The sequence below is a fragment of the Haliotis asinina genome, chromosome 11 (assembly GCF_037392515.1).
Source record: "Haliotis asinina isolate JCU_RB_2024 chromosome 11, JCU_Hal_asi_v2, whole genome shotgun sequence".
Classification (NCBI taxonomy): Eukaryota; Metazoa; Mollusca; class Gastropoda; order Lepetellida; family Haliotidae; genus Haliotis; species Haliotis asinina.
In genome coordinates, this window is record NC_090290.1 from 11,365,678 (window position 1) to 11,387,806 (window position 22,129).

The window sequence follows — 22,129 nt, forward strand, 5'->3', positions numbered from 1 at the left end:
ATTTAACTAACTTTTGTTTCAGACCTAATTCTGAGTAAGCCGTGAAGGTCCGGCGTAGAATAGGTCCTCAGCAACCCATGCTTGTGAATAAAAGGCGACTATGCTCGTCTTAAGAGGCGACTAACGGGATCGGGTGGTCAGACTCGCTGTCTTTGTTGGCACATGTCATCGGTTCCCAATTGCCAGATCGATGCTCACTGATCACTGGATTGTCCAGACTCGATTAATTATTTACATATAGCTGGAATATTGATGAGTGCGGCGTAAACCTAAACGCACTCACTAATTCAGAGTATGCATCCAATGATAACATTGGAGGTGTTTTGCAATTTATTCTAGACTAGCACCAGTCAGTTTCTGTATTAATCCATGTAGGCGGCTAGGTGGGTGAGATCATAACTTTACTCACCGTGAATAGGTGCTTATCTGTGCTGGATCTCATCCCAAGTAACTAAATAATCAGTACTTTACCAAAAAAGATTAATCCCAATTATAACAAAGGGGTACATAAATACTGCCACAGGAAAGTCAAACAAGATCCTCAAATGTACATAGTAGTGCGACCATTTTGATTTTAGTCAAGATTCCATTGCATCTGGGATATTACGCTTATAATAACGCCCTTCCCACACATAGACCTTTGCACTAATATAGGTACGTCTAATCTCTAGCTGTTACGAACCCTTGAAGGTCCTTGGTAGAATAGGTCGTCGGCAACCCATGATTGCCACGAAAGGCGACTATGCTTGTCGTAATAAGCGACTAATAGGATCGGATGGTCATCCTCGTTGACTTGGTTGACACATATCATCGGTTCCCAATTGCGCAGATCAATGGTGATGCTATCGATCACTGGATTGTCTGGTCTAGACTCGATTATTTACAGACCGCCGCCATATAGCTGGAATGTTGATGAGTGCGGCGTAAAACTAAACTTACCCACTCCGAAGTATAAAACAAATATAGATCTCAATCGAAATAAATTTAGTCAAATCAAAGTGGTGATTTCTTTTTGCTTAAGGATACTTATCGTTTGTGAAATTGTTTGACGAATTATTTCAATCAGGTTATACACGATCAGGTATAACCCTATAAATACCAGTCGGAAATAGAGTCGAATTAAGTGGTGATATTTTTTTAATGAAGTCTCTTAAATTAGTTCTTTCTTTACATTTTAATGTCGGTTAATTTCGCGTTACTTCCTGATACCCGAACTCATTGTTCAGATCTTCGAATAAACGTACATCAATCACTGTTTTGGTATTTCTCTGCACAATTTTACACTTCCCTGCCAAATATTTCCCGGTTTGTTAAAGACGCACCTGCAGCTGCAGGTAACGCATGTTTTCATATCAGTTTTAGTTTGTCTTCAGTTTTATCTTTAACTTAAAGGAGTGCATGTGAATGGGCATGTGTTGCAGCCTGGACATGTAGATATATACGTATTAAGTGACACTTTTCTACCTTCTCGCAGCTGTAACGGCCAGGTAGGTGGGTAAAGCAGGGTGCTATCCGAAGTGTCAATATGTGTTTAAATGTTCAACACCCCCAAGTTACGGGTATATTTTTCTAACAGGAATTACTTCTCAGTCATTTGAATGAAGACATTTGATTACATGAACGAAATGAATTGGGAGATAGTTATCATTTTCAGTCCCAAACGGTTAATACATTCATGAAACGTCTGCAAACTGGCATGCAATTGAACGGTTTTGGATAATAGTCTCAATTCTTGGACTAACGAATCATCGTTTTCAAAAAATATATTTGATTGATAATTTGATATAACTTAACCCGATAACTACTGATAACTCATACTCAGGCAGATGAAGGAAAGCTCAAAATGACTATTGGTTTTGACGATAAGGATCCGTGTAGGTCCGGGTAAAAATGTATCTTCAGTAATCCATTGTTGTCACAAGAGGCGACTAACGGGACCTGGTAGTCGGGCTTGCTGACTTGGTTTACACATGTCATCGGATTCCAATCGCGCAGATCGATGCACGTGGTGTTAATCACTGAAATGTCTGGTCCAGACTGTCATTTACTGACCGCCGTATTGTAGTTGGAATATTACTGAGTGTGGTGTAAAACTCAACTCTCTCACTTTGACATTTAGCCTCAACTGGACATGTCACTAGCATGTGTTCATTGAGGTAGCATTTCTATAGACACTTAAGCGTTATTTTGTTTCTGAAATCTTCTAAATCCGTGTTCAGTCCTTACTAAATAGGACATAAACACAACACTATTTGTGATATTGTTTTCAGGAATAAAGAAAACATATCACCATGAAATTTGCGATCTTCCTCCTCTGCCTGATCCCACTGGCTCTTTGCGAGAAGAGATTGCTGCTGGACGACGGTGAGTTGTGTTGTTGACATCATACATGGTTGTCTTGCAGCTCGTCAACGACTGCGATAAAAGCGATAACAGTATATCCGCGTCTATCAGACCCGAGTCGACCGTTTAATTCCGATAAAATGAAAAGAATATGTTCATGAATCACTGTCAACTAGTACACTGGATGAGCGGGTCCTGCTGCATAGGTGGAACCTTTATACACGCATGCCAGACTGGACATGGAGGGCAAGTTGAATGAGTGAAGGGCTATGGTTTACCGTCACTTTTAGCAATATCACAGTGGGGGACACCAGAAACCAGACACCAAGCTTCACACGTTGTATCCACATGAGGAATCGAACCCGTGCCTTCGTCGTGATGAGCGAACGCTTTAACCACTAGACTACCGCCTCTGGTCAAGTTGAAGTCATCCCTCTTGTCATGGAGTCATACACCTTTTGCGCATATATCTGAATACTTTAACATACGAGGCAGTCTCATTGAGGATCCGGAACCACAAGGCGCACCCACCAGCACCACGGCACTCGTAATCCTATGATAAACTACATGGTGTACATACTACAAAGTCTGTCTTCCACTTGCACTAGGCTGTTGTGCTTAGGCATTTGAATCAAAACATGGTACTTGCGTGTTTTTTGACAATGTTTAATTTTACTCAAACTCAACGAATATTAAATCAGCCGCTTCTGCACATGTTCCAACGTGTCGTGTAAAGTGCCCATAAAGCACACATTAAGTTGCATTTACCGTGGAGTATAAATGACCTCACCACGTTTGAGTTTGCGCATGACTAGTGTGTTGCCATACTTTATGTTAGTAGAATATTTACGATAGGTGGTAATGCTATGAAAACTTTGCAGATCGGGACCCAGGTGAGGAGAAAAAATAGACACGTAAATTACCTTGCTGTGACGTTGCCAAACATGATGACTCGCTTGCACATTGAATGATATCTGCACGCAGGGAAGCACAATTTACCGCACAAGAATTTCTATTTCTTGTCCTTTTACCCCAACATGTCCTCAGATATGATCAATTACGATGTCTAGCTTTTATAGGCTCGTTTCCTCAGTAAATTTCTACCTTTCATTTTCAACACATTGACATGAACGTTTGAGATAACATGTACCTGTAACAGCGGTAGCTGTCTAATCCGGTACATTGTCAAAAGCGGCATAATATATTGGTTCCGGAATATTACTATGATGTTATGATCATTAAAAATATTGTCTAAACTCGCATCTGTCTATTCCGTATTCCGCCAAGACTTCCGATCCCAACTGTAATCTGAAACACTGTCAAAACCGGCATGGGCTGAAGTCCAATCAAGGATCCATAATCCCAAACAAATCGATCCTCTTATCAGGAATCAGGAACTAGTGACTGCGTGGTCAGTCAAACGCTCGATGCTGACATGGGTATGAAGAGACCAATCAAAGTCCCTTAATCAATTACACGTCTCTCGGCAAAATAGAAAAATCAGGAAGTTGGGACTGCGTGGTCAGTCAAACGCTCGATGCTGACATGGGTATGAAGAGACCAATCAAAGTCCCTTAATCAACTACACGTCTCTCGGCACAATAGAAAAATCAGGAAGTTGGGACTGCGCTGTGAAGAAAACAATACGAAATTCAATTACCGCGGTTATGCATTATAACCAGTAGGGGATTGCACTGACTATTTTCCTGGAATGATATGTGTCAGAAAGTAAATAAATAGGCATTGCTATTACTGACTCGTCAGTAACATTGTGCGTCACGGTCACTAGACAAGTTAAACGGGCACGTTTGGTGCTTGACGAGTGTAAATGGCAGCCATGTTGGAAAATGATTGTCTCTGTCTGACTAAACCGGCACTTCGTTTGGTTCTGTAGGGTACCGGTTGAGATAGGTTTCACTATATATATACACTCCCCTAAAAGAAACACATATAGCAATTTCAACTCTAGTTTTTATGTTTATTTTGAAACATCGTGTAGGCTTTATGAGTCATTGAAGTATAGCAAAATTGCACACAGGGAATGCAAACTTATCCGTCTTGGTACTATCTAGAGGAAAGTCGAGTTTGAGTGTCACATAGAGACATGAGGTGACGCTATGTCAATACCTAGTGTGACCACTGTTGGCATCCAGAACTGCACTTCGTCGCCTCGGCATCGAACGAATATGTCTCGGAATCTCGTGTTGCCCAATCGCAGGCCACGCTGCCTGTAGTGTCTGTGCGAGTTGAAGTGTCTGGGGCTGAGGCTTACGGCACCCGTCTGTCCAGTGATCTTGAGGGCCAGGTGATCTTGAGGGCCAGGTGAGCACATTGATGTTGTGTTTCTGGAGGAAGTCTCTAGTGTGGCGTGTAGTGTGTGTGTGTGTGTGTGTGTGTGTGTGTGTGTGTGTGGGAGGGGGGGCTGGCATCGTCCTGTTGAAACAACTCCCTCTGATCATCAATGATTGGAAGGAGGTATAGGTGTAGGATTTTCGTACCTTGGAGCTGTCGGGTTACTTCTTTTACGGCAGGTGGTCTCACACCACATCATAACACTTCTTCCGCAGAGTCTGTTTACCTGTGTAACGCAAGTGTCGGCGACGTCTGTACACCCGCATTCTTCCATCGCGTCGTTCCAATAGAAATTGTGATTTATCACTGAACCAGATTCTACGCCAATTCGGTATCCTCCAGGCGGTACCTGTCGCCGTGGCTGTTTGATGACGCAGGTGATGTACCCGGATGTAGTGATTGTGGTCGCCCACTACGAAGGGAATCTGCTTCTCGGCTATATCTCTCCCAGCGCCGTGCTTTGGTGAACATTCGTGCGTCGGGCATCTTCACGTTGGGACTGGCCAGCTTCAAGGAGACCAATGGCGATATGACGGTTGGCTTCACTTACACGTGGCATTTTGCGTTCATCAGCACTATTCCAAATACAGTGAATAATCGACAGACAAAGAGCAACCTTTTATATCCATCAGTGAGACTATCTGATTTCCAACTTTCACATTGCATGTGAACTGTATATTCTGTGACACTACACGTCGAAGTGGAAAATCATGCTGTTAAATACGGGTATTTTACGGATGGTGAGTTTTGTTGTGATGTTTCAAGACATAAACGCCATAGGACTCATAAACAGGGCAAAACCCTTTGTAAAATGAATCATATTTTAATTCATTTCTACATGACACTGCAATGTTCATTATGCGTTTCTTTTTGGGAGAGTATCCACATGCCCGATACAACAATAAATGACTAATCACGTGACTACTCTTGCTGTCAACCAAGTCAGTAACTCGTCAACACGTGAGACATGTACAAAGTAGGATTTCAGAGTAGTAAGTTACAACTGTACCTGCTCATGGCTGGGAAAAGACAATGTTACATATCTATTATATACATAATCTGTACCAGTAGTAAAGCATTGTACTTAAAATCCTTGAGCGCTATTTCGAAAGGTATGTGAAATTCACGGCTGGAAATAAGACTCATATATGTGACTGTGTATATGTATGTATGTATGTATGTATGTATGTATGTATGTATGTATGTATGTAGAAAGATTGTACCAGTTCTGTCGAATATTGCTGTTTACAGCATCGATTGCGGAGCCATGATTTACCAACATGCATAACTGTGTACTTGTTATCTCTTTTGAGAACAACTCGAATTTATTTAGTAAAGCCTCGTAAGTGTTGCGAGAAAAGTCGCATGTTCTTCTGTATTGAAACAATGACGGCGCGGTTGGGTAGCCTAGTGGTTAAAGCGTTCGATCTTCACGCAGAAGACCCAGCTTCGATTCCCCACATGGGTACAATGTGTGAAACATATTTCTGGTGTCCCCCGACGTAATATTCGTGCAATATTGCTGAAACCACACTCACTCACTCACTCACTCACTCACTCACTCACTCACTCACTCACTCACTCACTCACTCACTCACTCACTCACTCACTCACTCACTCACTCACTCACTCACTCACTCACTCACTCACTCACTCACTCACTCACTCACTCACTCACTCACTCACTCACTCACTCACTCCATTTCAGTTCTGGACACGGCTGAGATTTCCAAGCTGGTCAGTACGGTGATAAATAAGTTCGGGTCCGATGCCAGTGAGCAGCAATGTGAGGCCGAATGTCTGAACCTGTTCACGAGCGACATCCTCGACTCTGCCTGCGACTTCGCCTGTAAAGGGTGCGTAAATACGTCACTATAGAATTTTACATTGAAGCCATATACTTGAGTTAGTGACTAGAAATTACAGGGGGGTTGTGGAGTTTCAATGTCATTTATGGCAAATGTATATCCATAACAGATCGATTAATGGTTCGCCTCCCATTTATTTGTTTTTTCAAATGTACGGATAATGCTGACCTTTATGTACAGTCAAATATTCCCTCTTTCGCGGAGAGTTTCCTCCCTTTGGTAGTGTGTGCAATCATTTACACTGGATAGTATGTGCACCCCTTCACACTTAGAAGCGTGTACACCCATTTACACTGGGTAGTGTGTGCATCTCTTTACACTGGCTAGTGTGCAACCATTTACAGTGGATATTGTGTGCATCCCTTTACACTGGATAGTGTGTGCACCCATTTGCAGTGGATATTGTATGCATCCCTTTGCACTGATTAGTATGCAGCCATTTACACTGGATAGTATTTGCTCCCCTTTACACTTGGTAGTGTGAGCATTGGGTAGTGTATGTACTCCTTCACACTGGGTATAGCGTGCACCCCTTTACACTGGGTTGTATGTGCATCCCTTCACACTGATTAGTGTGCTTTGCGTTACACTGGGTAGATGGCGTGCCACGTTTTTGTACTTCTTGATTTTGCTCTGACAAACGCATGTACCATTCAGGGAGGAGATAAACGTTTTCTTTCTTTTCCAGAATCCAGACACTGATCAAGAACTTTCCCCACAAAGACCTACCCACCACCGCGTCCACATAAATTGATCTCTACAAGTGAATAAACTCAAATGATCTCTTGACATTTTCCTGACAGCTGTGTTGTTGATTTTTGCATTTGCTCAGAACTGTTACCGAAAGCTACAAAATAGAACCCTGAAAGTTATGAAGGAAAGATTTCGTCTGGATGGACACCGAAAGGTTATGTTCTTGTGACGTCATAGCATTGTGACGTCATGAAGTTAATTACGTCATAGCATTGTCGGGGCATTGTGCAAAATCTACAGTCAAAGCGATATCTCCTAGGAGATATCATCTGGCCCCGATTTCTCGAAACAAACGTAATCTGAGTTTTGACTTAAGTTCAAGTTTTTACTCAAATTTAATACAACACGGGAACATGCATTTTCCAGAATGAAAGGAAATCGGCATAAAACTCGAACAGAGTAGACTATATGAGTTTGCTGGGCAGATGTCTTTAGTTGTTTGAAAATCTTATTCCAAAAAGTGCAGCTGAGTTTATAATTCAGCTGTTTCAAATTGTCAAGCTCAGTTTGAGATTTGAATGAAAACTTAAGTTTGTTTCAAGAAATGGGGGTCTGGTTTGTGTTACTACGACAACATAGGTCAGTCCGTTCCGACTCAAGGGATTGGCTGTTGCAAATACTGCAACACTATATTTCTTCAAGAACCAGCAAATGACTTCACGTACATTGAAGCCTTCATCCTATGTAACATCCTTGGCAATTATGAATATGATTTTATCCAAAAGCCTTACAATACGTAAATTTTCGGGAACCAACATCATCTCACATTCTCTGTACGACACCACCTCACCAGGGAGTTTACTGAGAGAAACACGTGGCAGACATAGATTTGACAATTCATGATCTGAATTGTGTTACGAAACAAAAAAAAACATGTTAACAAAAGTCAGTGCGTCACACAAGCTGGACATCAACAAACAACAAATAATATTGATGTAATTAAGTTCACAAATCCATAAAGTGGCACCACAAAAGAGCGTGACGTGACAAACCCAAAGGTAGTACAATACATAGGAAATAGCTATAGCAATAAAGAGTGATAATATTCACCTCTCAGCAAAAGTAATCTAACTTGTACAAATGCCTAGGCAGGGTATGATGTACGACAAAATGTTATGGATGTCAACTTCTTCTTTATTGTTTTCACGACGTTCCTGAGCTTGTCCCTTCGACGGGTGGATGCTAACTAACAATAAACAAGATATATAATTATACTGGTAATGTACATGAAACCAGTGATGATTTTAAACATGTAGCAATTAGCAATAACAAAAGCTTGGATAAGATACCAAGAGCGGGATGGTGCTGTAACAGTGGATTAGTAGATGATTGGTGAAGCCTTGCGTCTAATTGATTTCCCAATCATTGCCTAGGTAACCCCCTTGGCCTCTGTTCGTCTGTGGGGTTAATCTGTTGATGTTGATAGTTTCTGAATATTTGCATCATCGTCAATCATGGATGTTCGATGCTACGATGGTTGTTGCTTGCCAGTCAATGGAGTGTGGCGGATGTTTCACAATGTGTTCAGAAAGGGCTGAACCACCCTTAAATCTTTTGATATTCTGGATACTTGAGAGGAGGGACAACAGACAGCTTCTGCAGTCGGTCTTACGACAAGCATTTTGTAGTACTTTCCAGATTTTTCTTTCGAAACCTCGTACAGGTCCTAATATCTATAATCAACATCAGGATATCAAACACTAGGGGGCATACTAAATAAAGATAAAGTGTTCAAAGACAGAGTTTGAAATGAGTTTTCGATGGGTTTCGGGATTCCATTCACTCAGTCAGTGAATGATGTCTGTCATCCAAATCATCGAAAATAGCATTATAGGTACAGTCTGCCGGTATTAATTCTACTCCTGAATTCCTAGTCGGTTTAGGTATGAACGTCTACAGGCCAAAGCGCTTGTTGACTACGAGGAGACACTTTTCGACTTCACACCCGCCACATTATTATCACGCTCATCAGGGTCTCGCACCCTGCTGCCATTGTAGGGGTTCAGTTTTATTCAGTATTCAAATTAATATTCAGAAGTTAGATTTCTCACCGTTTTATTCCATCTACCGTGCAGTTCCAAGAGAGTGCAGTAAGGAAGACGCCGGGTAGATATAAGTCCATATTCAAAACACATGTTATGTCACATGCACTGCTTTTAATAAACGATAGAAGTAACCTAATCTCACGGAATGAGATACAGCTGTTTGATGAATTTTAAATAAAAATAGGAAATGTTGCACAATCGTAGTACATAAAGGTTATTAAACGAGTGTCTTTTAGATACCATTTATCTTACAACGAGTTGTTTCTAAATGTATTGCAACGGCGACAGTAATCTGTTTCTTACACGCCATTTTATGGTCGAATATATTCATGTTAAATGTGTTCTCATCGCAGCTGCGCAATAGCGCAGAACACAGAACGTGGCTTCCTTATCACAACTCAAGGCGACCCTGCCATATTCCTGCCACATCTTCTCCTATCAAGGCAATAGTGTTAATGCGAACTAGCTGAGTGAGTGAGTGAGTGAGTTGAGTTCTACGCCTCACTCAGCAATATTCCAGCTATAAGGCGACGGTCTGTGAATAATCGAGTCTAGACCAGACAATCCAGTGATCAACAGCATCACCATCGATCTGCGCAGTTGAGAACCGATGACATGTGTCCACCAAGTCCGTGAGCCTGACCTCCCGATCCCTATAGTCGCCTCTTACGACAAGCTGAGTCGCTTTTCATGGCAAGCATGGGTTGCTGAAGGCCTATTCTACTCCGTGACCTTCACGGGGCGCGACTAGATAAGATCTCAGGAAGTTAGAGTATTTAATTAAGCACTCTAAAACGACAATGTTATCATGCAAATGTGGATGAATTTAACTGTTGCAAACATAAAATATTTGGACGTGTGATGTAATCGATATCGTTTGCCGTCACAGGAATATTGTTTTGGGTATCTCTGCACATTACGTTCAATGTTCTCCAACCTGAGGGAGCCAAAACTACTCCAGTAATACGTTGTTCACTGGTCACGAGGGTACATCAACCCATGGTCCCCGAGGGACAAGTGAACCACTTACAGAACACATCAATGTTAATTTTGATCTGTTTGAAGCATGGATATCGGATCATACACTTCAGCCAATCAAAGGATTCCAACCTTGCATCTTGCTGTTTTCTCACCGTAGGTATTGTCATAGTAACGTCGCTGCGATGTAATTAGCCCTTTAATATTCACAGGGACTACACGTGAACGTTTTGTCCAACTTTATTTATTGGAAAGAGAGTCAAATGTTTTCGTAACCATCGCCAGACGACACAAGAAAAACAGATTTAGAGTTATCTCCCTTCCATCGATTTCCATTCGCAAAACAAAGGTAATGTCCATGCATCACGCCTCTTTTAATGTTATTCGAAATTTTAAAAAAGTAACTGCAACGAAGTACCTAATGAGTTGCTATTGGCAACAGGTATATTGCAATGTACCTTGCGTGTAAGCGGGGTACAGTGACAACAACAAAAGAGCGTTCATCCAATCAGAAAACGACATTTATGTGTGAGGTAATATAGGTTGTACCCCTGTGCAGGAAGGTTGCATAACAGAGGTTTCGTTCACTATCAGTGGGGAACTACTCTACTTCACCACAACCTTCGCATTTTCCCGAGCCAGAAACTGTCACTTGGAATGTATTAGTGTGTTGTCAGTGCGAAATGACAACCATGATAAAATGTATGTTGATATGTTTTGTAGATAGATGTATTTCATAATTAGCATAGTTTTTATTAGCAACTGAGACTGGTAGTTGCTGTATCCTCCAAAAATGGTTTAAAGTACCGTAAAACTATTGTGCTTCTGAGAGGGTAGGTAAGTCCCAAAACATTTAAGGTAAATTTATTCTTACCTCCTTTTCAGTCACAGTATATGTGCCATTTTCAAAGAATGGCTAGATTTGACTGACTTGCTGAAGGGATGGTGTAAATCCAGCTTGGGTCCACGCAGGAGGCAAATGTACAGTGACTCCATATGGTCCCTAGTATGGTGATCTGCCCTCAGCTGTTGGCAATATATAGGCGGTTTTCAAGTAATCTGACTTAGGTCATCACTATGGGCTAGTCAATCATAGGAGTAGAAATCGATCTCACACATATGTTCAATACCAGTTTTTTTTATACATGGGTTTCTCACTCACGGTTGTGTAGGAAAACACAATGTGACCAAACATCCACTAAGACTAACTGTCAACTGGCGGCCTTCTGTCCCTGTTAGTTTCTGATAAAAAAAGATATCGACGGGCGTTAAAAAAAGAAGTCACCATAATTCTATCCTCGATGTCCAATGTTTGAACAACTTCCATTTTATTTTGAGGAAATCGGTAGCAAAGGGGCACCAAAAATGTCAAGTATATGAGTAATGTGGTTTATTAGTTATCACAGTACATTGAGGTTAGAATATTTCTTTTGAAATGGCAAATCTGTCATTTGGTACCTCTTGGATAATGCTATACCCTCAGATAATATCCTGTAAAATATGTTCGGAGAACATAAACAAACCTCGAAGGTACATGAGCCTATGACCCCCTCGTAACCAGTGAACAACTTATAAAATAATGGAATAGATCCAGTCAGTCAACCCACCAATGACGAAAAGAAATATGTTACTCTCAAGCTTGTCAGTCAAATCAATCGAGCCTTGTTAGTCGCTCAACGTTAAACTGAGCTGATGACAAGATTACAACATTCAGTCAGTTTTTATATCAGTGAAAAGAACAACAACATAGTGACACTTTTCATTAAAAGTTATGGATTTTACCCCATATTCACGTGGAAATCTTGAACAACACGTGCACAAAATAGGCGTGGTGGCATGAAAATCACAGAAAGAGAAAACCTTAAGAAATCTCTGGCCAAAACCAGAGTGGGTTGTACAATTTTTAACTATATCATGAATATATATTTGATTTAGCAGTATCACAGCTGTATGATGGTGTTTGTAAACACGTCGAAGCTGGACCAAACGACCCAGGGATTGTCATATGATGACAGAACACGTGTTTATGAATCACTATGCAATAGTGATGACACTAGGTGTTCGCAAAAAGGTGAGCGTATCCTGCCCCACCTTTGGCCCCGTCATAAACACACGTAGAGTCTAGTCAGTTGTTCACTTGAAATACTGTGTGGTATAAAAAAGGAATATAATTAAATAACAGTTGAGTTCATGTGGGAAAAGCAGCGGAATGGAATCATAACACGCTGTTAATGAAATATTATTAATTATTTTCTATATCTCACGCAGTCATACAACTCGGCTCCGTATAATGTCACCCAAAATGGAATATTCCCTCCCTGTATTATAAGTACTGGGATCTCCCGTTTTCAAATCCATGGGCGTAATTTCTAGTGGCCTTAAATATGGGAAATTGTCGTGACATGCGGTCGTGTGCATGCAGCTCAGAACACAATCAGGTGAAGTTAAGTAAGGTTGGGCTCGGAGAATCCTTGGATGGGTGACTGTGTTTGGCAGCTTGACTCCTGAGACTGAGACTGAAGACCTGCTCCAGAACGAGCACATGTATTGTCACCTTAGGCAACTCAATTATTAACAATTGCTTCAATTCACAGGCAGCTAAGGTTAAGTGGGTTTATAATACTCAGACTGTTTTGGCGCTTCGAGCATGCATTGTTTGTTTTTTTTTTTTGTTTTTTATTTTATTTTTTTTTTGTATTTTATTGTCGTACAGGTTCCTTCCTCCGCGACGCTGTGTGTCACCCATACTGATGTAGCCCTCGTTGTCTCGTTGTAGTTGTTACGTGCAAGGCCCAAATAACGCCCGTCGGTGAGTGAGTTCAGTGTGTGTGCACGTTACATTGGCGCACTGATTAATATAAATCGTATAAATTAACATTAAGTCGTTGCATGGTAACAAACATTCAGTCAGATGTTTATATCACCATGGTAATAAAGTCGCTTGCGTCTTTGATTCGCTGCGTTATGTTGATCATAGCAGTCGTCGGATTATCTGGTTAACCTCTGTAATTTACAGTCATCCTGCTGTAATATTGATGATTGCTTCATAACACATTGATCTAAACCCAGTCCTTTCAATGAATTAATGACGCAATTTCAAAACCTCGGAGTCGTAATTAATAAATTTTATATTAAGTGTAAATCGCAAATACATTTTGAATTATGTTTAATGTGTTTGAAATGTATCATATGTATGGAATACTACACTGGCCCAAAAAAGAAACGCATAGGTGAAAATCCAATGTTATGAGAGATGATTTATTAACTTAAATTGCACAAAAAGTAATGGAACTTGAGCAATGATAATTCACACGGGTATTAACAAATGTGTGTCAAGACATATACAATCATTCACAGTGGTATTAAGCGTCTCTATTTTCCATGGCATAGTGAGAAAGTCAGTATCTGGTGTGACCACCACGGGCATCAATCACTGCTCTGCATCGCCTGGGCATTGACTGTATAAGACGTCGTATCCGCCTTTGTGGGATTCTTCTCCACTCATCTCGCAACGCATTCACCAACTGTAGACGTGTCTGTGGCTGCGGCTGTCGACGTCGTAACCGATTACCCAATTGGTCCCATAAATGTTCAATTGGGTTCAAATCCGGCGATTTTGAGGGCCATGGAAGAACTGTAATGTTGTTGTTGGCAAGGAAATCCGTGGTAATGCGTGCTGTGTGCGGTCTTGCATTGTCGTGCTGGAAAATTTCCCTTCTAGCGTCAATTGTAGGAACAACATGACGGTTCAGAATTTCATCCCGGTAGCGTACAGCATTGAGATTCCCTTGCACATGCACCAACTGTGTCCTGCCGTTCATAGATATGCCTCCCCACATCATTACACCGCCACCACCGTGTCTGTTGACCTCACGAACGCACTGTCGAGCATATCTCTCATTTCGACGTCTGTAAACACGCATCCTTCCATCATGTCTGTACAGCAGAAAACGTGACTCATCGCTGAACCAGATCCTCCTCCAATTCAAGAGGTTCCGTGCCCGAACGTTCCTGCACCACTGAAGACGTGTACGACGGTGATGGGGATGCAGAACAGGTCCTGCATGAGGTCGCATAGGTCGAATTCCATGCTCTCTTAGGCGATTCCTGATGGTTTGTGGAGAGACTCTACGCAGCCCAGGAACGTGATCAGCGGTATACGTAGCAGTGACGGCCCGATTACGCAGATGAAGCACCCGGATGTAGCGGTCTTGTGCTGGAGTTGTCACCCTTGGTCTCCCACTCCTTGGACGGTCTCTGGCCGAGTTGTGTTGCGTGTATCGTTGCCAGAGACGGGAAATCGTGCTCTGCCTCACATTCAGACGTCTGGCAACTGATGACTGACTTTCCCCAGCTTCCAGACGTCCAATGGCTCTATTTCTGTTTTCTTCATTTAACCTTGGCATTTTTCGCGTCGCATAGAAAGAAATTCGAAGAATGAATCGCAACAGGACCTGTCCCCTTTTATAGCCATCATAATCAAGATTGAGATCCTGCATTTGCACGTGCATAATGCTTTCAGATTTTCCCACGTACAGATTATACAAAGCGTTTTCAAGGTGCTGTGGTGTGGCGAATAATCACCAGAGGTTGTGTTTGTTTGTCTGTTTTGGTTGTATTGACTATAAAAACACTTAATATTTACATTAATTGTCATTCCATTCCATATTTTCCGAAAAATCTACTTTAAAAATGAGATTTCAGCTATGCGTTTCTTTTTTGGGTCAGTGTATATTCCAACAATGTTTTAAGATCACATCATTGACATTCTCTTCAAGTTTATGTGACTATATTTTGTTAAATGTTCTTGTAATATTTCTTATATGAACTTTACAATAAATGTGTGAAAAATATGCCATTCTGGGTTATCACTCAGTTCAAATTGCCGAAAATTTCTGAAATTGTCTGCCCTTACAGTCTCGTTAGAGGAAGTTTGCTATTATAGAAAACTGCTTCTTTTTCAACCATTAGCGGAAAGTATTTTGAGTGAATGGTATGCAGAATTTAAGTTCCCGAAATGCAGAAACGTGATTGTAACAAAGTATTCAAAGTGGGGGTTCCTTATTGATAGTTGACGTAAAGGTCAAGGTTAGAACTGGCCTTAGGCAACCCATGCTTGTCGAAAGAGGCACCTAACAGAATCGTAGGGTCAGACTTGCATCGTATCCTAGCCGCGTATTGCGTAGATAAATGCTCATGCTGTTGACCACTGGATTGTGGGGTCCAGAATCAATTATGTACAGACTGTTGCCATTTAACTGGCATTTTGCTGAGTGCGGCGTTAAACAACAACCAAAATCGATTCCTTATTGAGTGCTCCTCGGTTGGTGCACTGAAATAACACCATGATTGGTATATGTGCAGATTGTAAATATCAGATTTTCTGTAAGCTAAACTGATGTGTGTCCCGTAATTGACTCGTGGAAATAACAGACAATAGAAGGAAACACGGATTTTCTTTTTATTGGGCTTCAAATGTTACTTAGATAGATTAAGCGGTGGCCGGGGTGTCATGGTGCAACTTTTGGATCAAACTCTGGATCCTGAAAAGAGAAACATACGCTTTAACCAGCAACACTTACATCATGTGTTAGGCCAATCACAGTTCACAGATGCTATCGTTTATAAACTAGAGGATGGTTTTGTTTGGAAATTTATAGCGTGAGTGTGTGTGCGCGTGTGCATGCGTGTCTGAGTGTGTGTGTGAGAGAGAATGAGTGAGAGGGAGAGAGAGAGGGGGTGGGGAGGATGTGTGGGTGTAAATATATAGGTATAAATTACACATGGCACTGGTAACGCCAAATACATCATGCATACATGAATATACTATGCATACCCTCTGCAGGTTAAGTCACAACCAGAGTCAAGGATGTCATTCGTGAAGAGAGCCATGCATTCAGTTTCACACTGTTTCTCGGTAGCATCGGATCCGAATTTCTCGACAACAGCGTTGACAAGGCTAGTGAGCTCCTTTGTGTTAAAAACTGAAATAAGTACTTCGGTACTTCAGTTTTAGACTTTTAATCCTGAGAGTAATAACAATATACAATAAAGCATATAGTAGAAAGTTAACTTTTTTTCCGTCATATATACTGCGGGAAATTAATAGGGGATTTCATGAAAGGACATGTGTTCCTGTATTTTTTTCTAAGATTCTTCACAAGATTTGTCTCCCATACATTGTGAAGAAACTTGGAAAAAATGAGGGAACGCTTGCGATTCAAAACGAATAATTGATTGGTTGATTCGCTGATTTTAGACTAGACAATCCAGTGATCAACATCATGAGCATCGATCTATGCAGATGGGACACGATGAAACCGACAAGAAACCGACACCACTACTCTGACACTATTTAATTCGACGTTCATTAAAATCACAGTGAGTCAAGGGCAGGTCGTCCAGTGAATGATGAATGGGATAAAACGATGTTTTTATGAAAGTGGTGCCTATATTCCAAAAGCAATTGCAAGTAAGCAGTGACAGTATTGACTTACTGCTTCCAGGTAGCAGTGACAGTATTGACTTACTGCTGCCAGTTAGCAGTGGCAGTATTGAATTATTGCTATCAGTTAGCAGTGACACTATTGACTTACATCAGACGGTAAGCCCTGACAGTATTGACATACTGCTGCCAGTTAGCAGTGACAGTATTGACTTACTGCCAACAGTTAGCAGTGACAGTATTGACTTACTGCTGCCAGTTAGCAGTGACAGTATTGACTTACTACTGCCAGTTAGCAGTGACAGTATTGACTTACTGCCGACAGTTAGCAGTGACAGTATTGACTTACTGCTGCCAGTTAGCAGTGACAGTATTGACTTACTACTGCCAGTTAGCAGTGACAGTATTGACTTACTACTGCCAGTTAGCAGTGACAGTATTGACTTACTACTACCAGTTAGCAGTGACAGTATTGACTTACTGCTTCCAGGTAGCAGTGACAGTATTGACTTACTGCTGCTAGTTAGCAGTGACAGTATTGACATACTACTGCCAGTTAGCAGTGACAGTATTGACTTACTACTGCCAGTTAGCAGTGACAGTATTGACTTACTGCTGCCAGTTAGCAGTGACAGTATTGACTTACTGCTGCCAGTTAGCAGTGACAGTATTGACTTACTACTGCCAGTTAGCAGTGACAGTATTGACTTACTGCTGCCAGTTAGCAGTGACAGTATTGACATACTGCTGCCAGTTAGCAGTGACAGTATTGACTTACTGCTGCCAGTTAGCAGTGACAGTATTGACATACTGCTGCCAGTTAGCAGTGACAGTATTGACTTACTGCCGACAGTAAGCAGTGACAGTATTGACTTACTGCTGCCAGTTAGCAGTGACAGTATTGACATACTGCTGCCAGTTAGCAGTGACAGTATTGACTTACTACTGCCAGTTAGCAGTGACAGTATTGACTTACTGCAGACGGTAAGCAGTGACAGTATTGACTTACTTCAGGCGGTAAGCAGTGACAGTATTGACTTACTGCCAACAGGTAGCAGTGACAGTATTGACATACTACTGCCAGTTAGCAGTGACAGTATTGACTTACTGCTGCCAGTTAGCAGTGACAGTATTGACATACTGCTGCCAGTTAGCAGTGACAGTATTGACTTACTGCTGCCAGTTAGCAGTGACAGTATTGACATACTGCTGCCAGTTAGCAGTGACAGTATTGACTTACTGCCGACAGTAAGCAGTGACAGTATTGACTTACTGCTGCCAGTTAGCAGTGACAGTATTGACATACTGCTGCCAGTTAGCAGTGACAGTATTGACATACTACTGCCAGTTAGCAGTGACAGTATTGACTTACTGCAGACGGAAAGCAGTGACAGTATTGACTTACTTCAGGCGGTAAGCAGTGACAGTATTGACTTACTGCTGCCAGTTAGCAGTGACAGTATTGACATACTGCTGCCAGGTAGCAGTGACAGTATTGACTTACTACTGCCAGTTAGCAGTGACAGTATTGACTTACTGCTGCCAGTTAGCAGTGACAGTATTGACTTACTGCTGCCAGTTAGCAGTGACAGTATTGACATACTGCTGCCAGTTAGCAGTGACAGTATTGACTTACTGCTGCCATTTAGCAGTGACAGTATTGACGTACTGCTGCCATTTAGCAGTGACAGTATTGACTTACTGCCGACAGTAAGCAGTGACAGTATTGACATACTGCTGCCAGTTAGCAGTGACAGTATTGAAATACTGCTGCCAGTTAGCAGTGACAGTATTGACGTACTGCTTCCAGGTAGCAGTGACAGTATTGACTTACTGCCGACAGTAAGCAGTGACAGTATTGATTTCCTGCTGCCAGTTAGCAGTGACAGTATTGACGTACTGCTGCCAGTTAGCAGTGACAGTATTGACGTACTGCTGCCAGTTAGCAGTGACAGTATTGACATACTGCTGCCAGTTAGCAGTGACAGTATTGACTTACTGCTGCCATTTAGCAGTGACAGTATTGACGTACTGCTGCCATTTAGCTGTGACAGTATTGACTTACTGCCGACAGTAAGCAGTGACAGTATTGATTTCCTGCTGCCAGTTAGCAGTGACAGTATTGACATACTGCTGCCAGGTAGCAGTGACAGTATTGACGTACTGCTTCCAGGTAGCAGTGACAGTATTGACTTACTGCCGACAGTAAGCAGTGACAGTATTGATTTCCTGCTGCCAGTTAGCAGTGACAGTATTGACGTACTGCTGCCAGTTAGCAGTGACAGTATTGACATACTGCTGCCAGTTAGCAGTGACAGTATTGACATACTGCTGCCAGTTAGCAGTGACAGTATTGACTTACTGCTGCCATTTAGCAGTGACAGTATTGACGTACTGCTGCCATTTAGCAGTGACAGTATTGACTTACTGCTGCCATTTAGCAGTGACAGTATTGACGTACTGCTGCCATTTAGCAGTGACAGTATTGACTTACTACTGCCAGTTAGCAGTGACAGTATTGACTTACTACTGCCAGTTAGCAGTGACAGTATCAACTTACTGCTTCCAGTTAGCAGTGACAGTATTGACTCACTTCAGATGGTAAGCAGTGACACTATTGACTTACTGCTTCCAGTTAGCAGTGAGAATATTGACTTACTGCCGACAGTAAGCAGTGACAGTATTAACTTACTTCAGACAGTAATCAGTGTCATTGTGACTTAGTTCAGACGGTAAGCAGCGACAGTATTGACTTACTACTGACAGTGAGCAGTGGCAGTATTGACCTACAACTGACGGTAAGCAGTGAAAGTATTGACTTACTTCAGACGGTGAGCTGTGACAGTATTAACTTACCGCTGTCAAGAATGAACCTCTTCTCGGCCAGGACGATTGGGAGGAGACAGACGAGGAAGATGGCGAATTTCATCTTGATTTCGTCTAGCTGAAACAAACATTATATATTGTTTGAAGGAATATCCACGACGAATTGTATAGCCGACAAAACAGTACCACGGTACCTGTGTACCTCATATAACCAATGAAGGACCGGTGGTGTAACCTGGTGGTTAGAGTTGTGATGTTCGGATTAATTGAAACAAGGGCCTGAGAACGTGTTAATTTCTTAGAAAACTGACTTCACTCACTGAAAAGTCATGATTGAATGTTTCTTAAAGCCTCCAGGACGTTTATGTTCATGATATATTAGTACTAGTCATCACTCTTAAGCAACAAGTTGCATCATGTTATAACTGCCTGCAATAACAGCCTGGATACGGAAATCTGAAAAATCTGACGCTAACCAAATTTTTTCGATGATTGTTCGTTGGTAATGAAGCAATCACCCATTATTGTGAAATTTCAACCAATTCCCAACTCTACGTGAAAGCGTTTGCTTGTTACCCCGAAGACATAGTGTCGACTCCCCACATGGGTGCAATGTGTGAAGCCCATTTTCTGGTGTCCCCGCGGGGATATCGCTGGGATATTCCTAAAGAGCGGCGTAAAACCCAACCCACTGGCATTATGACCAATGGAGCACAACGGTCGGTAGCTGAGGTCTAGCAACAGCAATAGAAACGAACACTGACTTTTCCTTAATACAAGGTAGCAGTATTAACAATAAAGTTAGGAAAGCGAATAATTCATCAGAAACTACTGAGGACTGATGCTATCATACACCAAACCCCATTTCAAGTTGTCACATATTTCCTTGTTTGATAAGCTGAAACAGGAACTACCGGCGCAAGCGGTTCTCTTTGTAACACATGCTTCTGTATAGTAACCCAAAACGCTGAAGATACAATTAGTGAGTGAGTGAGTGGGTGGGTTTGTGAGTGAGTGACTTTAGTCTGTGCACTTTTCAAGCAATATCACGACTTACACGCCAGAAATGCGCTTTACACATTTTACCCATATGGGGAATCGAACCCCAGTTTTCGGTTTACGAGCTAACGCCCTACCACTAGGCTATCCCATTGCACTCTCTAGGACGATGTTTTACGAGTGAATGCGTTAACCACTGGACTGTCCCCACAGACCCAATGAAGGGACAAAATGTATCCCCGAGGAATCTGTTATATATAAAAATGCTTGACGTCTTTACGTAAAGGAGGAAATTACGGAAGCGTATTAGGGCCACGGTGAAAAAACATTTGTAGTCTCATCTCCCTTCGTAGGAGATACTAAGTACTACGTAGGAGTACTAAGTCCTACGTAGGAGATAGTAAGTCCAGTAGGAGAAATTAACTCCTACGTAGGACTTACTATCTCCTACTTAGGAGAGTGACATCCAAAAAATCTTGGCCCTACAACGCTGCCGTTGGAAATAGTATGTTTGTATCGAGATTACACTCTTGCAATGTAAGCTGACACGAAGGTACAGACTGGGTAGGAAAAACATGGGAAACGTTGAATGGTACTTACCTATCAGCGGACAAAAAGTGTTTGAGGTCGACCTTTTGTGTTGGTGTTGTATTTATAACACGGCTAGATGATAACGCGTAACCACGATATGAACAGACCTACTGGCAATTCCCAAGCAAGCCTGTGATCAGGAAGGAATCTGACCTCTGTATCTCAACACACCTTCAACTGGCTAGTATTCTGATTCATTCATGACAAATATATTTCTTTTTTGCATAATTGTTACTTGACTTAGATTGAGTGTGAGTTTGAATGAATATTTTTTTAGGCCGCACATGTAAACGAGGTAAGCTACGTCCAATGTTCTTGTTAGGTGATCTCGTGTGATTGATTGATTGAGTGAGTGGATCCGACCATGATATCACTTCCAGTTCGCCAGCGTTCGCCCGTCACGCCAAAGGCCTGGGTTCGAATTGAATTTGTTTCCAAAGAGTATGTAAAACTATCTTCTACTGCATACTTGCATCGTGTTCTGTGTTTAATACGTGACTTAGGCAGTTACATGATATCCAACTCTTGTCCGTGTATGACATGTAATGACATACACACTCCTCCCTTTAAAAAGGGAGTGAGGGAGTTTAGTTTTACGGTGCATTTAACAACACTCCCGCAATCACGGGGAATACAGAAATAGTTTTTAAACATTGTGCCCATTGAACCAATGCACAAAAGATACGTTACCCTCCTACCCGTTATGAATTACTTAGAAACTGTCAAGAGTATGTTAGAATGTATTCGTTTACAAGATAGCTTAACAACAAAGTTCTTTAGTGACCATACGATTCCATATTCTTTGGCTTTGAAAAGAAAGCGAAAGCTACATCGTCACTCGAATAGATTTCAATATATTCAGTCACGAAAGAAGGAAACGTTTGTAATGGGGTTTAGTGTAGAATGCCTCACCGCTACGTTTGAATTGG

The 22,129-nt window shown here is 41.7% G+C and overlaps 1 protein-coding gene and 1 long non-coding RNA gene across 2 annotated transcripts; one reads left to right on the top strand and one right to left on the bottom strand.

The window, feature by feature from the left end:
- Positions 1–1,422: 1,422 nt before the first annotated feature.
- Positions 1,423–7,363, top strand: LOC137255681 (uncharacterized). Its single transcript, XR_010954528.1, has 4 exons — positions 1,423–1,487; positions 2,271–2,364; positions 6,404–6,551; positions 7,252–7,363. It is a non-coding gene; the product is annotated as an uncharacterized lncRNA (long non-coding RNA).
- An 8,421-nt stretch (positions 7,364–15,784) lies between these two features.
- LOC137255229 (uncharacterized) lies at positions 15,785–21,356 on the bottom strand. The gene is made up of 4 exons (XM_067792662.1): positions 21,210–21,356; positions 19,641–19,728; positions 16,176–16,323; positions 15,785–15,882 (listed from the first exon to the last, which is right to left on the bottom strand). The coding sequence occupies exons 2-4, from the start codon at positions 19,711–19,713 to the stop codon at positions 15,831–15,833; spliced, it is 273 nt and encodes a 90-aa protein (XP_067648763.1). The 5' UTR covers positions 19,714–19,728; positions 21,210–21,356; the 3' UTR covers positions 15,785–15,830.
- Between the last annotated feature and the right edge of the window lie 773 nt (positions 21,357–22,129).

What these genes read in the sequence shown, in the direction of transcription:
- LOC137255229 (XM_067792662.1), bottom strand. Translation starts at nt 19,713, where the DNA reads ATGAAATTCGCCATCTTCCTCGTCTGTCTCCTCCCAATCGTCCTGGCC. An exon ending in GAGGTTCATTCTTGACAGCG is followed by an intron (nt 16,324 to 19,640) that starts GTAAGTTAATAC and finishes TACTTATTTCAG; the next exon opens with TTTTTAACACAAAGGAGCTC. An exon ending in TGTGACTTAACCTGCAGAGG is followed by an intron (nt 15,883 to 16,175) that starts GTATGCATAGTA and finishes TTCTCTTTTCAG; the next exon opens with GATCCAGAGTTTGATCCAAA.